The sequence below is a fragment of the Crinia signifera genome, chromosome 19, assembly GCF_055691185.1.
Source record: "Crinia signifera chromosome 19, ASM5569118v1, whole genome shotgun sequence".
In the NCBI taxonomy this organism is placed as follows: Eukaryota; Metazoa; Chordata; class Amphibia; order Anura; family Myobatrachidae; genus Crinia; species Crinia signifera.
This window is the reverse complement of record NC_139226.1, coordinates 30860944-30879791: the sequence shown is the minus strand read 5'-3', so window position 1 is coordinate 30879791 and position 18848 is coordinate 30860944. Positions and strand designations below refer to the sequence as shown.

Below are 18848 nucleotides of genomic sequence, written 5' to 3'. Positions count from 1 at the left end.
CGGCATCAGCAAATGCATACACATTTGCCAATGCCGGAGGGGAAAAGGGAGTGCAGGTCATGCGTTGTCGTTAACGAATGTGTATGGGGCTTTAACGTGTGGGGGCACCTTTATGAAGCATCATAGCAAAACAGCATTTGTATATCTGAAACCGGTTCCATAATTGTGATCAGGAAGAGATGTCATAGGACAGGATCGATGAATAACATTGTAATCCTTTCCCAGCACTTACAGTGTCGGTATGTACTATCGGAATGAGTCCACTAAGGAGCCCTATGAGCTGGTGCTGCCAGGCTGCCCATCTCCCTGCCCATGGCCGATGTTCACTAAGCTGCTGGCACCAATCATCCCAGAGGACTGGAGGAAGGAATGCCAGCTTCAGGAGCAACAGCAAAAGCCAGGTGACTCCATGTGGGCAGAATATGTCTAGTTATTCTCCCCGTAGTAAAGGAAGGAAAAAACACACATCGAATGGTTTTTAGAACACGTTCGATCTGCATTCAATTCAATGCGCGCTCCGGTTTTTTCAAAATCGAATAGAAAAATTGGGTACTTATGTAGTATCTGGGCTGCCGATTTTGTGATTGTATGCCTTACCTTAAGGCATACAATCAGATGCGATGCGATGCTGCATAGGATTTAATGTTAAGAAGGTCCTGTTCATTTCCCCACTATCCAAGTGGGCATAGAGTTGATTTTATATAGTGTGGCGAGCGCAGCGAGGCGAGCGAACGCATATTTCTTAAAAAGTATTCTGTGTCCGCTCGCCACAGGTTTATATCCAACTCCATGCCCACTTGGATAGTGGGGAAAGGAAAAGAAAGGACCCCTTTTTCCCATTGAATTCTATGTTAAAATGGACTCAGACCATTTTAACATTGAATCCTATGGAAAAAATCTTGACCATTGCATCGCATACGATTTGGTCGCATGCGATGCGATGCGATTTCTAAATCGAACGCCCAGATACTACATAAGTACCGAAAAATCTACTGTGCAGCCAAGGAAAACTCCAATTCGATCCAGTAAATCATACAGTACATTGTGCCTACATTGTGAAATCGAATCAAATGCAAAAGTACAGATCTAATGCCAAATCTAATAGAAAATTGAATCTAACATCAAATCTAAAGCAAATCTAAGCCTGTGTACAGGGCTTTAAGCTTATGTACACACTTCGTTTTGCTTTAGATTCGATGTTAGATACGATTTTCTATTAGATCTGGCATTAGATCTGTACTTTTGCGCTATTGATTTCGATATCGAATTTGATTTACATTCATGGTACATTGTACACATTTACTGGATTGGATTCGATATTTCCTTGGCTGCAGTCTATTCTTCTTTTCGATTTTGAGAAAACGGGAACGAGCATCGAATCGAATGCAGATCGAAAGGGTCCTAAAAACCATTCGACGTGGATTCGATTATGCTTCTATAAGCAAAATCGAATCGAAAGCAGAAAAAAAATAAAAAAAATCAAAGCGTGTGTTCAGGGCTTTACTGCTGGCAGAAGATCAGACCTGGAAGCTCAACAGGATCAGAATAGAGCACGCATGTCCAAACTGTGGCCCTCCAGCTGTTGTGAAACTACACATCCCAGCATGCCTTACCGCCATAGTTTTAGCATTCCCCAATAGCAAAACTGTGGCAAGGCATGATGGGACTAGGAGTTTCACAACACCTGGAGGGCCATAGTTTGGACATGCCTGGAACAGGGGAATTGGCGAGTATGTGGCACGGGTTATGAGCACGCTTGATATGGGGGGGGGGGGGGGGGGGGGGTAGGTTTAGACACTAGTGGGGAGGATTTGGATTTAGGCATTAGCAGGGAGTGTTAGGCTGCTGGAGTTCATACCAGACATCTGGTGCATCTGCACTAATACCATGGGAATACCAACAAGTGTCCCCCTGCACTGAGCATATTTGACCAGAATGTCTGCTTAGGGCTGCAAACAGGTCCAAAAAGCTGGCCCATGCAATGTATCCAATGACAAATAGGTGACCGTGTGTTGCAGGGAGAATACTGGTCATGTGGGTGTGGAAAGGGCATTAGATTAGAGCTACTGAGGAGAACAGCTTCGTATTTACAGGAAGTAGGGCTCATTTATTAGGACCTGGTCTGGTCCCCTATTTTGGTGTTATATTGTAATGCCCACACTACTGTCGCCCACAGTCCAACTCAAGTAATGTGACACAAGCCAACAGCTCCTGTTCAGTCTTTACAAACTGCCTTTTGTTTTGCATATATTGGCATAACATGGAGAGTAGCCAGCCTAAAGCTGTGTACACATGGAGCAATACAGTCGCTAGCAATCATATTGCTCAGTATCCTGTTTCCATCAACGACCAGAGATGGTCACTTATGAAAATGACACTGCCGGGAGAAGAGGCAGGGGAAGTCGCTGGTCCGCGGGTGCATGCTCCTCTGACCAGCTACCATTAGGGGCTAAAAACAGGAGCATGCATTTAGTGACAGTGCACCCTCCAATCGCTCAGCGACTATATTGCCAGGGATTTTATGCCCATGTGTACGCACCTTTACAGTCATGCATTCCAATACATGCAATTAGAGCCGGCTTATGACGACAGAAGGAACCAAGGGCCTTATTCAGCACGGACGCTGGTCAGACAACCACACATGGTGCATGCATGAGCCATCCGTGCTAACGGCCATCACTGACTGTTCGCAGGTTGAGTGACAGGCACTGGGCATTTGGGGGCAGAGTTTTCTGGGAATGCCCCAAAAATTGCAGGTGTTGCTTGGCCGCTTCTTTTTCCCCATGGCCATCGCAGCACCGTATTAAATCCTGGACCACTGCTGTCGATTCTCTCAACAGCCTTGATCCAAGCCCTTTTATGTTTTGCTGAACAGTAAATCGGCAGGCAGATTCAATGTCCCGCCTTCCGACCTGCAAAAAGTGGGCGTGTCCAGGTAAAACTGCTGTGGATTGTCAATCTGCAGCCGTTATCGGGCCCAACAGCTTCTGAAGTCGGGCTCGTTCTGCCATGATCCCTCTTCCATGTTGTCGGTAAAGACAGCATTGAATAGGGCCCTGGTGTCATTTCCCCCTTCAGGAATAGCAGCGGGAGATTAGATTTCAGGATGTATTCAGACTCAGCAGCTGCTACCAGGTGGAACCCAGGATTGCAAATCATTTTATTAAGTGCATGGCTGCAAATGTATTTGCCGCTGTGCGCAGGGGCAGTCAGCATTTACCTGGTCTCCAAACATTTGCAGCCCAGCGATCAGGTCTGAATTAGTCCCCGTGTGTCAACATTTGAGGAGTTTCCAGTTAAATATTTCATTGCGTATGTATCAGAGTATGATAAACAGACCATCTTTCATGTAGGTGGAGCCATCCTAGCACTGTCCATTGTAGTGGGATGTCTGGCACTTGCCTGTGTGCTACGGTGATTTGGATATGGAGAAGCAATCGCAGGAGGAGACCTTAACGCCAGACCAACAAGCCATCCTAGGCCCAAAGAGTGCTGGAGCCTACAAGTTTTGTTTAAACTAGAAAGTGCCTAAAGGACCGTTGTAATTGGCTGAATTAGGGACATGCATCAGTTTTACATTTCCTCATAAAGCAGGATGCTTGTGCCCTGGAGAGTACAGCTGCTGAGCACCACCCATCACTCTCCTTTCTCAGCCACTGTAATTGGCTGGACTGCTCAGAGGCTCTCAGCTACAACTCATTTGTAAATGCAAAGGAGTATTTAAGTTACAGCCAATCAGATTTCTGAAATATTTTCTCGGCCAATGGCAGAGCATGCCGCTTCCATGATGCTTATTAGGCCCAGACACTAACAGCAATGTATGACCAGGCTGTTCATTCAGGTGTTCTGGTAATACTATGTTGTAGCCATATGACGCCTGTCTAGATCACTTTACTGGACCCATTAAACCAGAACTGGGCCATGTAAATCCAGAGATATCTTTAGAACATTACAAAGGCTATAAAAATAAAAAGCAACAAGCTTATCAGTACATTTTTTTATTAAGTCTATAAAATAGAGTAATTCCCACCATTGCATGTATTATGGCACATGTTTGATGAAACAAAGGAATTAAATACAAACATTTGTTACACTGGACACTGCTTGTTGGCTTTTTCTTCCAGCAATTCTCTTTAATGGCCTTTAATGATCTGCAACTGAAAAACAAACCATAAACGATTAATTCCATAGAAACGTCAGTAACCCAGGCAGAAGAGTAATACAATGTACACTGCAATTCAGGGTCACATTCTATTCGTTTGGGCTATATATGCAAATAGAAGGTTAAGGGGCATACACGGGAGTCACCCCATATGTAAAGGGCTTTAGTCTGAATTGCAAATCTACAGCTGCATTTGATAATGACACAACCCTACTAGAACGGTATCAAATGGGCAAATAGACAAATCCTTTACTATATAGTCAAAGTCTAATGCAATCCCATGGAAGAATCACTGCAAACACCTAAGACAGTGGTTCCCAAAGTTTTTAAATCACAGCACCCTAAAGTTGAAATTTCAAAACACCCCTAGGATAAGTATTGGAAAATTAAAAAGGTTAAAATTACACCAATTGTGTTTGTCAATCTAAAACTGGGTACACACTGAGTGATATATTGTTAATGCTATGCCCCATATTGATATATTTCACAATATTGTGTGCATATCGTTCAGTGTGTATGTTAACGATGCTTGGCCACAGGTTGTTAGTGATCCCTGTTGTCTGTGCAAGCTCAGTCTGACAATAGTCAGTGACCGCATGGATGGAATACAATATCTGCCAGTGTGCCCTATATAGTTCTCGCAGCACCACCGATAGTTAACTTTCTAGTGTACCCAGCTTTAGGTTCAGTTACACAATGTGGGACAGACTCCATTCTGTTTGTCCAGATAGTCTAAGACTGACTGCTACCAGCCCATCATAATGACCATAAATAACTTGCATATTAACAGACAACCACCCCTTAAAGTGTCCCGCGGCACTCAGGGTGCCTATGCACGGTTTGGGAACCACTGCCTTAGACTTGACTGCTGGCCAGTTCAGGGTTAACCAAGCTGGCCATTAATTGATGCTTTATCAAGACTGACAGCCCTATCAGAAATGCACCACAAGTCATAGGAAGATTCAGCGCTCAGGTAATCCTGATACAGACACCAAGCTCCATATACACGTGAGAAATAGCATCAATGACCACCCTACACATCATGCAGGTTCCCACCAGCAGCCTGTCCCTCAGACCCACTGCATGTCAGGACAGTGGGGCACAGTTCTCATTCACAGGAATCAGAGCCCAGTGCTGACATCATTGGGACAGGACAGCCTCATTCATACAAGTGAATAAGATCTGATAACTCAGAGACTTCACTTATTCTACTGGGCCTGCTTGGCCAGAAGGAGCCTGCACACAGGTTCCTATGCAGCTGTCCACTCGCAGTGAAGCTGCAGCATTCTGCGGTTGGACCAGATGACAGGATTCCAGGGTGAGAACATACATTTCATTATGAAATACAGTCAGTGGCCAGATCTAGAGTAGCATCTGTGTTAATGGGCTCTCCCCAATTGCTTGGGGGATGTTCCCAGCAAGGAATTTAGGAAGTGGGCACTTATAGAGGTGTCTAACATCTCATGATTATGATCTCCCTTTAAAGCCATCCTTGTCATGTCCCGCAATAGTTACCTGGTCAGTGGCTGTGTCCCTGGTTCCTATAACCACTCAGTCACTTTTTGCTTCCATTGCTTTGTATACAAGCAGCATTTCTGCCGTCTCATGCATTGCTACTGCTCTGATGACATCACCTGGAATAGAAGGAATATAGCAGTTACAGATAGGCCTCCGTATAAGCTATAAAGAAAACAATCTCCAACTTAAGTGTGGCTTCAGAGTCCATCCACTGAAGGACCCAAAGTGTTTGAGCAGTGGTTCTCCAATTCTACACACCATTACCATAACACCCCAGGTTTCAGAAATATAAGTGCTTTAGCCAGGCATGTCCAAGCTACTGCCCTCCAGCTGTTGTGAAACCACAAGTCCCATATTAAGAGGAATCTCGCGAGAACTAACAACTTCTCACAGAACTCCTCTGTACTTGACTACCGGCAAAGCCGCCATGCGGGTCACTCAGTCCAGCTACAGGGGCCATAGGTTCCCCACCTCTGGGGTATAAGATACCAGGCATCCCGAGTGGGATCACGGTAGAGCTGCTTCAGGCCATCCCTCCCTTAGAGATCTTAGACCGCCAGCCACGGAATGATGTGCAACTATCCACATACACCCCCCACAGCGAACATTCACAGTGACCGCATGCACCCAGTGTATACACATGTGCAAAACATTGGTCCCCAGGCGAACGGACCACAATAAGGTCCCACTGTACTAGCGCTCCGAAATACAAAGTTAGGTAGCAGGTGTATATATAGTCTAGTCAGAATGACTGTTCTATTGCCGATCATCTTTTCCCTCAGACCCTCTGCATGTCAGGACAGAGGGGCACAGTTATCGCTCACATACATTCAGAGCCCAGTGCTGACATCATTGGGACAGATTTAGGACTTTATAACCAGTAGTATGAAGCTCACAGGTGTACAAGCCATTTCATATATGTACAGTATCAGGTTGCAGTACAGATACGGCTATAGTGTTCCACACATACCTTTAGAACCAAACCAGGTCTTCCATCAGACGCCATTCCGGAAGTCACAGGTTGCGGTCACCCACTGTCCCAGGGACAGCTAAATGTTAACCATCGTACCGGCACGACCATAACGCTGTAACAAAGATGACACCATTAGACAAAGACACCGGTTACAGTCAATGGGTAAAGGAAAGTCAGCACAGAGCCCAGCCCAGCAATAGTGTCAAGTGAGAATACATTAGAAATAGATGGCAAATAAGAACCATTTGCCCCATATCTAGTGTGTCCACAGATAACTCATCACACAGAGCCTGACCACACAGCGCAACGGCTTCCCGACATAGAGAGTAAAGCTGGCCATACATCAGAAAGATCGATCTTAAGATCGATTGCGCTCATGATTGTGTACAATTTCCCTTGAAATCCCCGGCAGTCCTTGGTGGTTTTTGGACACACAATCCATCTGCTGTATGATTGTGTATACAAGATGTGCACACAATCTGCATACAATCAGTCATACAATCCATCTGATGATTGATTGTATGATTTGTGTACACAAGATGTGCGCACAATCTGCATACAATCCATCTTACAATCAATTGAGATTGTATGATTGGGTACAATATCTTTCTGATGTATGGCCACCTTTAGGTAGCAGGTGTATTAATAAGCTGGCCAAAATAACTGTTCCCTCAGACCCTCTGCATGTCAGGACAGAGGGGCACAGGTATCGCTCACAGAAATTCAGAGCCCAGTGCTGACATCATTGGGACAGATTTGTGACTTGGCAGTCTCACCCCTATATTCTGCAGCAGCTTTATAGCTATGAAGATTGGGTACACTATGAAATGCCAATGTCTGCACTGTGTATGGTCATCGGTTTGACAAGAGGAATGTAGATGTGCAATGGGTTGACCACTGAAGGACAGGGTCATTAGGTCGACAGTCAAAGGACATGAGTTTCACTTTTTTATGCCAAGTGTCAGTCAACATGGATACTAAAACAGTGCGCACGCCATGCTTCGGGCACGGTGCCACGTTATGCTCAGCAAACTTTTACTCTCCCACCACACCGTAGCCGAGGGTAGGGCATGAAATGTGACCTGTCTGCAAACATCAGCTCAAGAGTGAACCTTTTGACTGTTGACCTAGTCACTAGTGCATGTGTCAACTTAACCCCATGTCAACCTTCAGTGGTCACAGTGCATGCCGACCTTCCTATTGTCATCCTAGTTATCGCATCCCATCTGCGCCACCTCAACCCTAACCTGGCAATGTACTTATCAAAACGGACATAAACGGTGTACCCTCGTTACTACAGTGCAGTTAAGAACATAGTGATAGTATTTTACATGCAGAGAAATACATGCAATACGTATGCTTTCTGGGCCCAATCTGATGCACGCAGGACTGTGCATCTAATGCTATTTGGGTCGATTTTAACCCAAATTGCATAATTTATGAGGGACTTTAGTACTACACACGCAAAGAGCAGCTGGCATGCGTGGGCATTACTATCAAAAAAGGCACAGGGGTAGGGTACTATATTAGGCTGATCAGGTGTGTAACATCAGCACCCAGCTGTAGTATTATACATACAGGGCAGCTGGCACTAACCACACATAACTTGTGTGGGCACCACCCTCTGCAGGACACCAAAAGCAGAGACTATGTGCCAGGGCAGTCAGGTTAAACAGAAGTGCCCCCTCCGCCACCCGCACAGATTACTTACCAGTGGCACAATGTTAATCACACAGTCACCGATGTGGCCGGAGAGCGGCGCTGGTACCGTGGTCCACACCCGGGGAGGATGGGGTCTGTAGCACACGACAGGCCGCGGGAGCACATGCATCGCACACCATCTCATGCCGGGAACAGAGCGAGAAAGAGACACGTGCGCCTGCCTGGGGGCTTTATGTACGGCGTTGTAAGGACCCCAAGCACGGCGCCCTGCACACTGCCTGTTTTCAGTGAGGGCAGGTGAGGTATTTATCCGGGGGTATGGCGCTGTAATATGAACAATGTTATTATATTCACTAACAAAGTGTAAATGTACAGAAAATAAATCCATTTAGTGCAGGCGTTATCCAATGGGTGCGTGTGTCTATAGACCCACACTTCCGTTTTTGGGTGGGTGTAGATCCCCTTCTGTTTCTTGATGCTAAGGATGTGACGTTGGGTGAGGGCGGAAGTTGTGAGATGCCCTCAGCGTTTTTTTATGTTATAGTTTATGTAGGGCATGTTGTGGGTGCTTTTCCTTTATTTCAGCTGGTTTGTACCCTTGTAGGGGCACTCCATGCTTTGGGCACAGTGGCTCGTTTCACTCGTCCACAGATTTATTATACATGGACATACCCTCCAAACAGTTTCGTAACTACTGTAAGGCAGCCCCAGCAGCCGCTTGGGGGAGCAAGCAGCAGTGGGGTCTGTGTGGGCACCGGCTTCCGCTCGACGCAGTGACATGCTGCTGCATACCCTCCAACATGCATACCTCCCAACAGTCCTGATTACAGCGGGACTAGGGTGACCAACTTTCCAATGGCCCAACCCGGGACAGGTCTGGGCGGGCTCGACACCCCCCCGCGCGCGCGCACCAACCGCCGCGCCCCGCCCGGAATGTCGGGTAAGACACTGTAACGGAAGCTGTTGCGCTATATATAAGACGCTGTAACGGGATATGCTGCACACTATATAAGACACTGTACCAGAATCTGCTGCTCTATATAAGACACTGTAACGGAAGCTGTTGCGCTATATAAGACACTAACGGAATCTGCTACACAATATAGGTCACTGTAAATAAAATAAATAAATTTAATGGGATTTCCATTCTAGGTTTTGTATGGAATTATGTAATAAGTTTACATAGTGCTGTGTAAAACAAAATATAGTAACACAAGAGATTTCAGAAAGAGAAACTTCAATAAAAAGAGTTTATTGAATCAGATAGCCTATACATTTACAGGTCACAAATAGAATTAGGCCCCAACATGTCTTTGAACAAATGAAGGTGCATTAGCCACAAGTACAAACCTAGTAGGCCCCAACATGTCTTTGAACAAATGAAGGTGCATTAGCCACAAGTACAAACCTAGTAGGCCCCAACATGTCTTTGAACAAATTAAAGTGCAATAGCCACAAGTACAAACCTAGTAGGCCCCAACATGTCTTTGAACAAATGAAGGTGCATTAGCCACAAGTACAAACCTAGTAGGCCCCAACATGTCTTTGAACAAATGAAGGTGCAATAGTCACAAGTACAAACCTAGTAGGCCCCAACATGTCTTTGAACAAATGAAGGTGCAATAGTCACAAGTACAAACCTAGTAGGCCCCAACATGTCTTTGAACAAATGAAGGTGCAATAGTCACAAGTACAAACCTAGTAGGCACCAACATGTCTTTGAACAAATGAAGGTGCATTAGCCACAAGTACAAACCTAGTAGGCACCAACATGTCTTTGAACAAATGAAGGTGCATTAGCCACAAGTACAAACCTAGTAGGCCCCAACATGTCTTTGAACAAATGAAGGTGCAATAGTCACAAGTACAAACCTAGTAGGCCCCAACATGTCTTTGAACAAATGAAGGTGCAATAGTCACAAGTACAAACCTAGTAGGCCCCAACATGTCTTTGAACAAATGAAGGTGCAATAGTCCTACTGCGGCCTACCCTCGCTCGCTGCTCGCTCGTGAGTCGTGCTTCCTGTCAGTGTGCTGCTGCTGTGCTGAGCGGCTCGCCTCAGCCTGAGCCTGTGTGTGAGACTCTCACACTCACAGTGAGAGTGAGAGTCAGAGAGTAGTCTAGTAGGCCGCCTACTAGACTACTCTCTGACTCTCACTCTCACTGTGAGTGTGAGAGTCTCACACACAGGCTCAGGCTGAGGCGAGCCGCTCAGCACAGCAGCAGCACACTGACAGGAAGCACGACTCACGAGCGAGCAGCGAGCGAGGGTAGGCCGCAGTAGGCCAGAGTCTACTCACTCAGTCTCCTCGCTCTCCCTCCAGGAGTCCACGCACTGCACTGCGCTGTCTCATGCGGTGGACGGTGCGAGTGGTGACCCGCTGCCGCGTCTCTCCTCGGCTCGTGGGCCACGAGTCGTGGCGTGGCCCGGGCGGTGGTGGTGACGGACGGGAGTCTACGCGCCGTGGTCCATCTCCGTCTTCTTGCGCGCCTGCCCCACCCCAGCATGCGCAGCACAGCTTTATATGGGGAGTGTGTGGGAGGTGTCCGGCCGGGTCACGGGTGGCTAAATAACCAATAACAAGGAAGCGGGAGGCCGGAGGGTGGGCGTAAGAGTTCCCTCCCCTCCCCCTGACCCCCTCACACTCATTTTTATGCTGCGCCGGTAATTGTTTGCACGCGGAGGGATCAAAACCCGGGACTTTCTGCGTCCCGGCATGGGTTCCCCCGGGACGCGGGATTTCACTATTGAAAACCAGGACAGTCCCGGCAAAAACGGGACGGTTGGTCACCCTAAGCGGGACAGTCCCGAATATCAGGGCCTGTCCCGCTGTCCCTCCTGCAGCCAGCAGTGTCCCACGGTGAGGGGGGGCAGTTGGGAGTCCCCCCTGTCGGCTGCTAAGCAGCGGGGAATAAACGCTGTGCACGTGCGCACAGCGTCTATTCCCGCAGCCAGGGGGCTGGAGGCATGACTAGAGGCTCACAGAGCCTCTGGGTCATGCCCCCATAGCGGCAAAATGGGGACGTGACCTCGCGGGAGAGCCGCGAGTATAGGCCACGCCCCCAAAAATTTTCAACGAGCCTGCGGCACGTAGCAGCTACGTCCCGCCTCGGGGACGTCAGAAGTTGGGAGGTATGAACATGACCCATTGCATTCGATACACAATGCTCTGCTCCTGGACTTCCCTGGTAATGTATGATTGCCAGTACCTGTGTGGAACTAGGTAATTGACGAGAAGGGTGTTTCAACACAGGTGATGACAATCACACACACCCACACACCCTGAGGAAGCCTCAGCAGGAGGTGAAACGGCCGTTGGTGGAAGTGGAGGGTCGCCATTTCACATACTATCCCCCGCAGCCAGAGCCAGCAGCTACCAGGAGCCTACCAGCACAGCGGGCGCGTCAGCGCGCTGTGAGTTACTGCTTATTCGGCACCTGGCATCACAGGAGCAACGCTCCCACGGACGTAGTTCCCGCAGTCTGTAGATAACAGCCGCCCGGGTCCTCCGGGCACAACGAGCGCACCAGCGCGCTCAGAGGTATTTGCACACATACTGATCCCTGCTAAGGGACAGCGGCACTGTGAACTCTCAGGCAACCGCTCATCCCAGCATCAGGGCATCACCTGTAACCTTATAACGCGGACATAGCAGCAGCTTTTTGAAAGTCTGCTTCACTAAATTAACAGTATCTGGAGATATTTACTGCGTACACACCAGGAGATATTCAATTGGTTTGCATATTTAAAACTCCTAGAAAACCTGCTCCATTAAATTAACAGTACCTGGAGATATTTACTTCGTATACATTGGGTGTTTAATTAACCGGCTTGCATATTTAAAACTCCTATGCTGTGTCTGTATCCAGTGGCAACCTAGGTGTTAATTAATGAATCTGCATTGGTCACTGTGAACTCTCAGGGAACCGCTCATTCCAGCATCAGGGCATCACCTGTAACCTTATAACGCGGACATAGCAGCAGCTTTTTGAAAGTCTGCTTCACTAAATTAATAGTACCTGGAGATATTTACTGCGTACACACTAGGAGATATTCAATTGGTTTGCATATTTAAAACTCCTAGAAAGTCTGCTCCATTAAATCAACAGTACCTGGAGAAATTTACTGCGTATACATTGGGTGTTAATTAACCGGCTTGCATATTTAAAACTCCTATGCTGTGTCTGTATCCAGTGGCAACCTAGGTGTTAATTAATGAATATGCATGTATAAACCCTTATGTTATGTTTTCTCTTGAGTAACAAACAGCTATAAACGCTGCACCCAAGAGTCTTTGGCCCACTGTGATCATACCATTTGTTTCAACTCGCTATAAAATTGTATCCAGCTGTTACCCATATGTAGCGCATTTAAACGCTCAAAAAATACACTGTTTCTGTGATCTCCAACGTTTAAACGTCTATGCTGTGTCTGTATCCAGTGGCAACCTAGGTGCTAATTAATGAATCTGCATATATAAACTCCTATGTTGCGTTTTCTCTTGAGTAACAAACAACTATAAACGCTGTACACAAGAGCCTTTGACTCACTGTGATCATACCATTTGTCTTAATCTGCTATAAAATTGTATCTAGTAGTAACTCATATGTAGCGCATCTAAACGCTTTAAAAATACAATGTTTCTGTGACCTCCAACGTTTAATAGCAGTGTATCACCCGGAACAGTATTTGGACTGTCTGGGCAAATGTTATCTCAGAAGTGTAGTTGTATCCATGAACCCATGTCAGAAGGTAAACTGTACTACTCCGGGGTATTATGGATACAGTCATAATTATTATGCAGCACAAGTAAACGCTTCTTTCCCTGTTATCTCCAGCATATAACTACAGCCGCATAGCTTATATTTTATACGCACACTGCTTGGAACTGTATTAAGACAGTTTCGATCTATAATTAGATTCATAACCACTCCGTGTAGACAACAGCCAGTTACATAAAATACCCAAAGAACAAGTGGTTCTCTAATCCATATACTTACCTGTAACTCATTTTCGAGTTTCTCATTTACTTACCCCTTTCTGTCTTGGCTGGTCTCTAAACTGTAGGCAGCACTCACCCCCCACCTCTGTGGTCAGCCACAAGGGGAGGACAGCAACGTGCCACACCAGCACTTTCTTTCATCTATTTTCTCAGGGTCGCTTACCCAGTCTCTACCCCTCAGTATCTCCCTGTACTGGAAAATCTCTTTTCAACAGGGAGACGCGGGAGAGAATTGGACAACAGCACCCTTATCTATTGGCTCCCTATTTAGGAACCCCCCTGCTGTGCACACAGGCCCGCTCACCCGCAATACCCCAAAGGGCCCACCTAATTTAAACTGGTGGCAGCCTACCAGGCATGTTCGAAAACATTTTCTGAGGAAGGGAGACCTCCTCGGATAACATGTATTAATTTCCAGTCTGGTTATAAGGTATATAAAGCTGGGCAGCAGCCGCCTGTCACGCAAGGGCCCATACAGAGCCAATCACCACTTTTTCGAGACCTGGAGGGGAGGTGCTCCCCCACAATACCTAGAAAGCCCACACGATCTATATTGGTGGTAGCTGACCACAGGATTCGAGGGACCTGCCAGTCAGGAAGGGTGACCTTCTGTGAACTGACCAGATCCCACTACCTGTCTGTTGAAGGTATATAAAGTCGGTTTGGGAACACCTCACATCATCCCCACAGGAATCCTCAGATCACCCACTTATTCTTGCATCTTTCTTCCCTCATCAGAACCCTACCTCTTAGATTCCTAGGGATAGCTTACAATTAGCTGGCCATCCTAGGCTGAGATCCACCAGAATCCAGCTTACGGGCTGCACTAGTGGGACACCAACAGATTAGCGGATACCAGAATTTGGGTGAACATAAAGAAGCACCCTTATAGTATCGATTAAACTGATATCCCAGATCTGTATTTGGCGAAACTTCACTACTGACGGGATATTTATATTTATATTTGTATAAGGATTGACAAACGGTGTACGTATCTGCCCTCTGTGGCAATCACTAAGTATCTTACGACGGAAATTGTTAAATACCGTATCGTGCACCGCATTTCTTCTTCCTTTTTTATGTTATTTATGTATGTGTGTCTAGTTCAAGTTACATGTTTGTCCAGTAATCTTTTTTAAGTAATACATTATTAAAAGTTATATTTTAAGAAACCCATTTTTCACTAGGAGAATGAGGGGAATTCCTCATGAACTCCCCCAGCCTCCTGTACATTGTGTAAACTAGATCAATTATTCACGGTTATTCTACTACCAGAGACATTGTTTCTCCATCTATGTACCCAACAGGTTAAACCTAGTGTAACCCTTTCCCATCCTATATAAAAAAAAATTTTTGACCATTCCGGATACGCAGGGAAAGAGTGCCCCGAAAAACAGAGAGTCTTTTTCTTCTTTCTTTTGTCTGACAATCATACATTACCAGGGACGTCCAGGAGCAGAGCATTGTGTACCGAATGCAATGGGTCATGTTGGAGGGTATGCTGCCACTGCCCACTGACTGAGCACTGGAGGCGAGTCAGCTGCAGCATGGGTGTGGCCAAATCCCCCCCATTGATTCAATTGGCTGTACACAGAGCCAGCTATTGGCTACTGTGTACAGGATGGGCGGGCAGATGGACGTGCTAGGTCAGTCTGGGATGCGTCAGAACCAAGGGAAGCAGCAGTGTCCGCTGGTCTCTCTTCCTCTCTCCTGCTTCAGCTTCTCCGTTAGGGGGGGGGGACGGGACGGACACAAACTTTTTGGCAGGGGGGAGCAAAATTTATAGTTACACCACTGCCTCCAACTGTACTGATTTAGCCGGTACATTACCATTTTTTTACGGTCTGTATTGGCTAAATCAAAGTGTACCGAATGTACCGATTTTTTAGGCATCGGAGGTACTGTACACAGCGGCAACCAATCATAAGTGGTGGCTGCAGAGTGTCCAATCACAGCGCAGGGGGGCGGGAGGCGGCGCTTCAGTCCACTGCTCTCAAGGGCGATTAGCAGTAACTGCAGCCCAGCCTCCGCTCCTGAGTGACAGCTCCTATGGACAGTCGTCACTCCACCCACCCTGCCTCTCAGTTGCAGACCATCGAACGGTTCCCGAGTCCCGACCACACCTGCGCAGTGCGCACTCTCCATTCCAAGACTGCAGGCTCCGGCGGCAGCTGGAGCGAGCGGGTGACCGGCTGGTCCAGATTGCTGCAGAATACAAGCCGAAAGCAGCTCTCTGGTCAGTGTTAAAACTGTGTTACACACCTAGTCACTCACCAACCAATAAATGCGAGAAGCGTAACACTACATACATGAATACTACGCTCCTGTAACTACTGACATACTGTATATACCCATTTCTGTTATTCTCTCCCGTCGGGTGTCTTCCTCACAAGTCTGACTTATTGAATATTTATTTAGGTGTATTATTATTCACGTCACTGTTGATGACATGTCCATTTTACCCATAGCCACTCCCTTTTGACAGTTGCCATGCCCCTTCCTAATGTGTACCGATTTGGTACTTGTGTACTAGCACGGCGCCCACAATATTTTATAAGCCCCCTATGCAATGTTTAATTGTATAAGCACCCTAATGGGGGCTTACAATGTTAAATGCACCCCCACGCCACCCCCACTATGAACGCCAACCCGAAGCGTGGCGAGCGCAGCGTGCCCGCGAGGGGCGGCGGTACACGTCCTACGACCTTTTCATACCCCCTTTATCCACGTCGGCGTGGAGTTGATTTTATATAGTGTGGTGAGCACAGCGAGCCACCGAGCCCGAAGCGTGGCGAGCGGACGCGTATGACTTTACATGTATTCCGCATGCCCTCGCTGCGCTCTCCATGCTTCGGGCTCGGCGTCTCGCTGCGCTCGCCACACTATATAAAATCAACTCAACGCCGACGTGGATAGTGGGGGTATGAAAAGGTCGGAGGACGCGTACCGCCACCGGGTTGGCGTTGATAGTGGGGTTGCCGTTGGGGGTGTTTTTAACATAGTAAGCACCCAACACATTTAATTAACTTATAGGGGCCACTTTTAACATGGGAAAACCCTTTAGGGTGCTTATACAATTTTAAATCGCACACCATTGTATATGCGATAGACTGGCATACAATGCCATACAATTCGATGGTATACAATTTCACACCATGCCCGATCATGGAGAAAAGGAGGAGCCGGCTATACTTTAAAAAAAAAACGTACAATCGGTACCTTCTGATTTAGTCGGTACAGACCGTTAAAAGCGGTACTGTACCGGCAGTGGTGTAGCTAGAAATTTTTCTCCCCCCTGCCCAAAAAATTCTGGCACCCCCCAAGAAGGGGCACCGCTGGCTGAGTTGACAGACGACCCAGGCTGCAGTGAGTGCTGAGCATATGCATGGGGCAGGGACCCACTCATTACATATACACTGCACTGTGTCCCCACTCATGAAATATGCACGGAGCAGGACCTGCTCAGCACTCACTGTTGCCTAGGTCGTCTGTCAGTACAGCCCAGGCGCCCATCACAGACCCTGCTGGCGCCGCTCCCCCAAACCACCGCAGGGTCTGCCACATATGTAGCTACGCCACTGTGTACCGGCTAAATCGGTACAGTTGGAGGGTATGAACATACAGACACTCTACAATTAAATACTGCATACATATGCACACTAAAATAATGAAGCTGAGGAGCTTAAACACTGGGATATAACCATCAATTATGTTTTTTTTCACTAAAACTATGCCATTGTGAAAAGAATCGCAAATAATGGATTCAAATGAAGTCTTTGGTATTTATTCTGTATAGCAGGTCACTGCATACCAGATCAATCCCACAGGCAAGTGTAGTTACAGCACACAGGAAGTCACAGCATAGTACAGGTTTTTCCAGATGCTCCAGTGGTCCCTACCACAGCCCACAGCCCGGCCTATCACTTGGGCAGCTGATCCACCATCAAGGGCATTTACCCATTCTTTGCCCTGGAAACACTTACAGTATATCAGATCAGAGGTGTTGCTGATCACACAAGCTTGCTTCTGCTAATGATCCAAAAGCTGGTCTGGATCTTCCACATCATGTGGCGATATGCTGACTTTGCCACTATATATGTATAATGACCAAAGGGTCTGGCACTCCGATATATGAATACAACAGCCTCCGGTGCCCATCCAAAGTATCAATATGTATGTCCAAAGATAGATGTCACTCAGAGTAAACAGCAAGGAAACTACACAACTGTAATCAAGTAGCCGGCTACTTAACTACAATCGTGTATTTTCCTTGCGGTTTACTCTGAGTGACATCTATCTTTTGACATTATATATATATATATATATATATATATATATATATATATATATATATATATATATTCCCAAGTATGGATCACACTCTCCTCCAGCTGGGTGTCGACTGCCGGGGTGCCAACTGAGGTGTTTCCAGAATAATCCAGATACCAATATAGCTTACAGAGAAAAATGAGGACACTCACCGGGCTTCATATATGGATAGATAACTTTTTTCTTTTTAATCCATCTTCAGCAGTTCACAAACATAAAGTGCAATGTGCATGACAGTGGGCCATGGGCCAACGTTTCGGTCTGCCCCCAGACCTTTGTCAAGGCCCCCACTATCTCCTCCTAAAGTGCACTGATGGATTAAAAAGAAAAAAGTTATCTATCCATATATGAAGCCCGGTGAGTGTCCTCATTTTTCTCTGTAAGCTATATATATATATATATATATGGAATGGGATCATTCTTCAGACTGCATTTAGGTCTACAGTCATTAGGTCGACCCCACTAGGTCGACTGGCAGGAAGGTCGACCTGACTTAAGGTCGACATGGGCCAAGGTCGACATGACAAGGTCGAATTTGCATAAAGGTCGACATGAGGAAGGTCGACTGGTCATAAGGTCGACGTGGGTTTTTCACTGTTTTTTGATCCGAATGTCGACACAGTCGACATGGACACAGTTGGCAATGAGAATCGGACCCTCGCATCGCTCGCTTCGCTCGCAATGCTTCGGGCACGATGCCTCGCTGCGCTCGGCACACTATTTTATTCTCCCACCACGCCCTAGTGGATGGTAGGGCATGAAATACCGCCTGTCGGCACATGTCGGCTCAAAAAACAGTGAAAAACCCATGTCGACCTTATGACCAGTCGACCTTCCTCATGTCGACCTTTATGCAAATTCGACCTTAAGTCATGTCGACCTTGGCCCATGTCGACCTTAAGTCAGGTCGACCTTCCTGCCGGTCGACCTAATGACTGTAGACCTAAATGCAGTCTGACGAATGACCGCATCCCATATATATATATATATATATATATATATATATATATATATATACAGAACAGGAACAGAGTGCGCTTAAGAGTGAAAGTACACAACTTTTTCCACAATGTAAAAATTTAATAAAAGCCCACAACACGGCTCATAAAAAATACAGTGATAGTACGGTCATATATTGGAATCAATTTGACAAAATCTGTGATAATTCAGTACAACAGCAGGCCCAACGCATTTCGTCAA

General features: G+C 46.6%; 1 protein-coding gene, 1 long non-coding RNA gene and 3 other non-coding genes across 5 annotated transcripts in view; 1 reads left to right on the top strand and 4 right to left on the bottom strand.

Moving 5' to 3' along the window:
• The window catches only part of LOC146042322 (testicular acid phosphatase homolog), a 44923-nt gene extending 40825 nt beyond the window's left edge, over positions 1–4098 (top strand). Inside the window, exons 10-11 of the mRNA XM_083162296.1 lie at positions 226–401; positions 3354–4098. Coding sequence (XP_083018422.1) covers positions 226–401; positions 3354–3418 — 241 coding nt within the window. The 3' untranslated portion in view covers positions 3419–4098. The remainder of the gene's footprint in view (positions 1–225; positions 402–3353) is intronic.
• LOC146042323 (uncharacterized) lies at positions 3990–8538 on the bottom strand. Its single transcript, XR_014463836.1, has 4 exons — positions 8365–8538; positions 6651–6765; positions 5678–5796; positions 3990–4157 (listed from the first exon to the last, which is right to left on the bottom strand). It is a non-coding gene; the product is annotated as an uncharacterized LOC146042323 (long non-coding RNA).
• LOC146044521 (small nucleolar RNA SNORD88) lies at positions 5226–5314 on the bottom strand. Its single transcript, XR_014464958.1, has one exon. It is a non-coding gene; the product is annotated as a small nucleolar RNA SNORD88 (small nucleolar RNA).
• LOC146044523 (small nucleolar RNA SNORD88) lies at positions 6452–6541 on the bottom strand. The gene has a single exon (XR_014464960.1). It is a non-coding gene; the product is annotated as a small nucleolar RNA SNORD88 (small nucleolar RNA).
• Positions 7317–7407, bottom strand: LOC146044522 (small nucleolar RNA SNORD88). Its single transcript, XR_014464959.1, has one exon. It is a non-coding gene; the product is annotated as a small nucleolar RNA SNORD88 (small nucleolar RNA).
• Positions 8539–18848: the final 10310 nt, after the last annotated feature.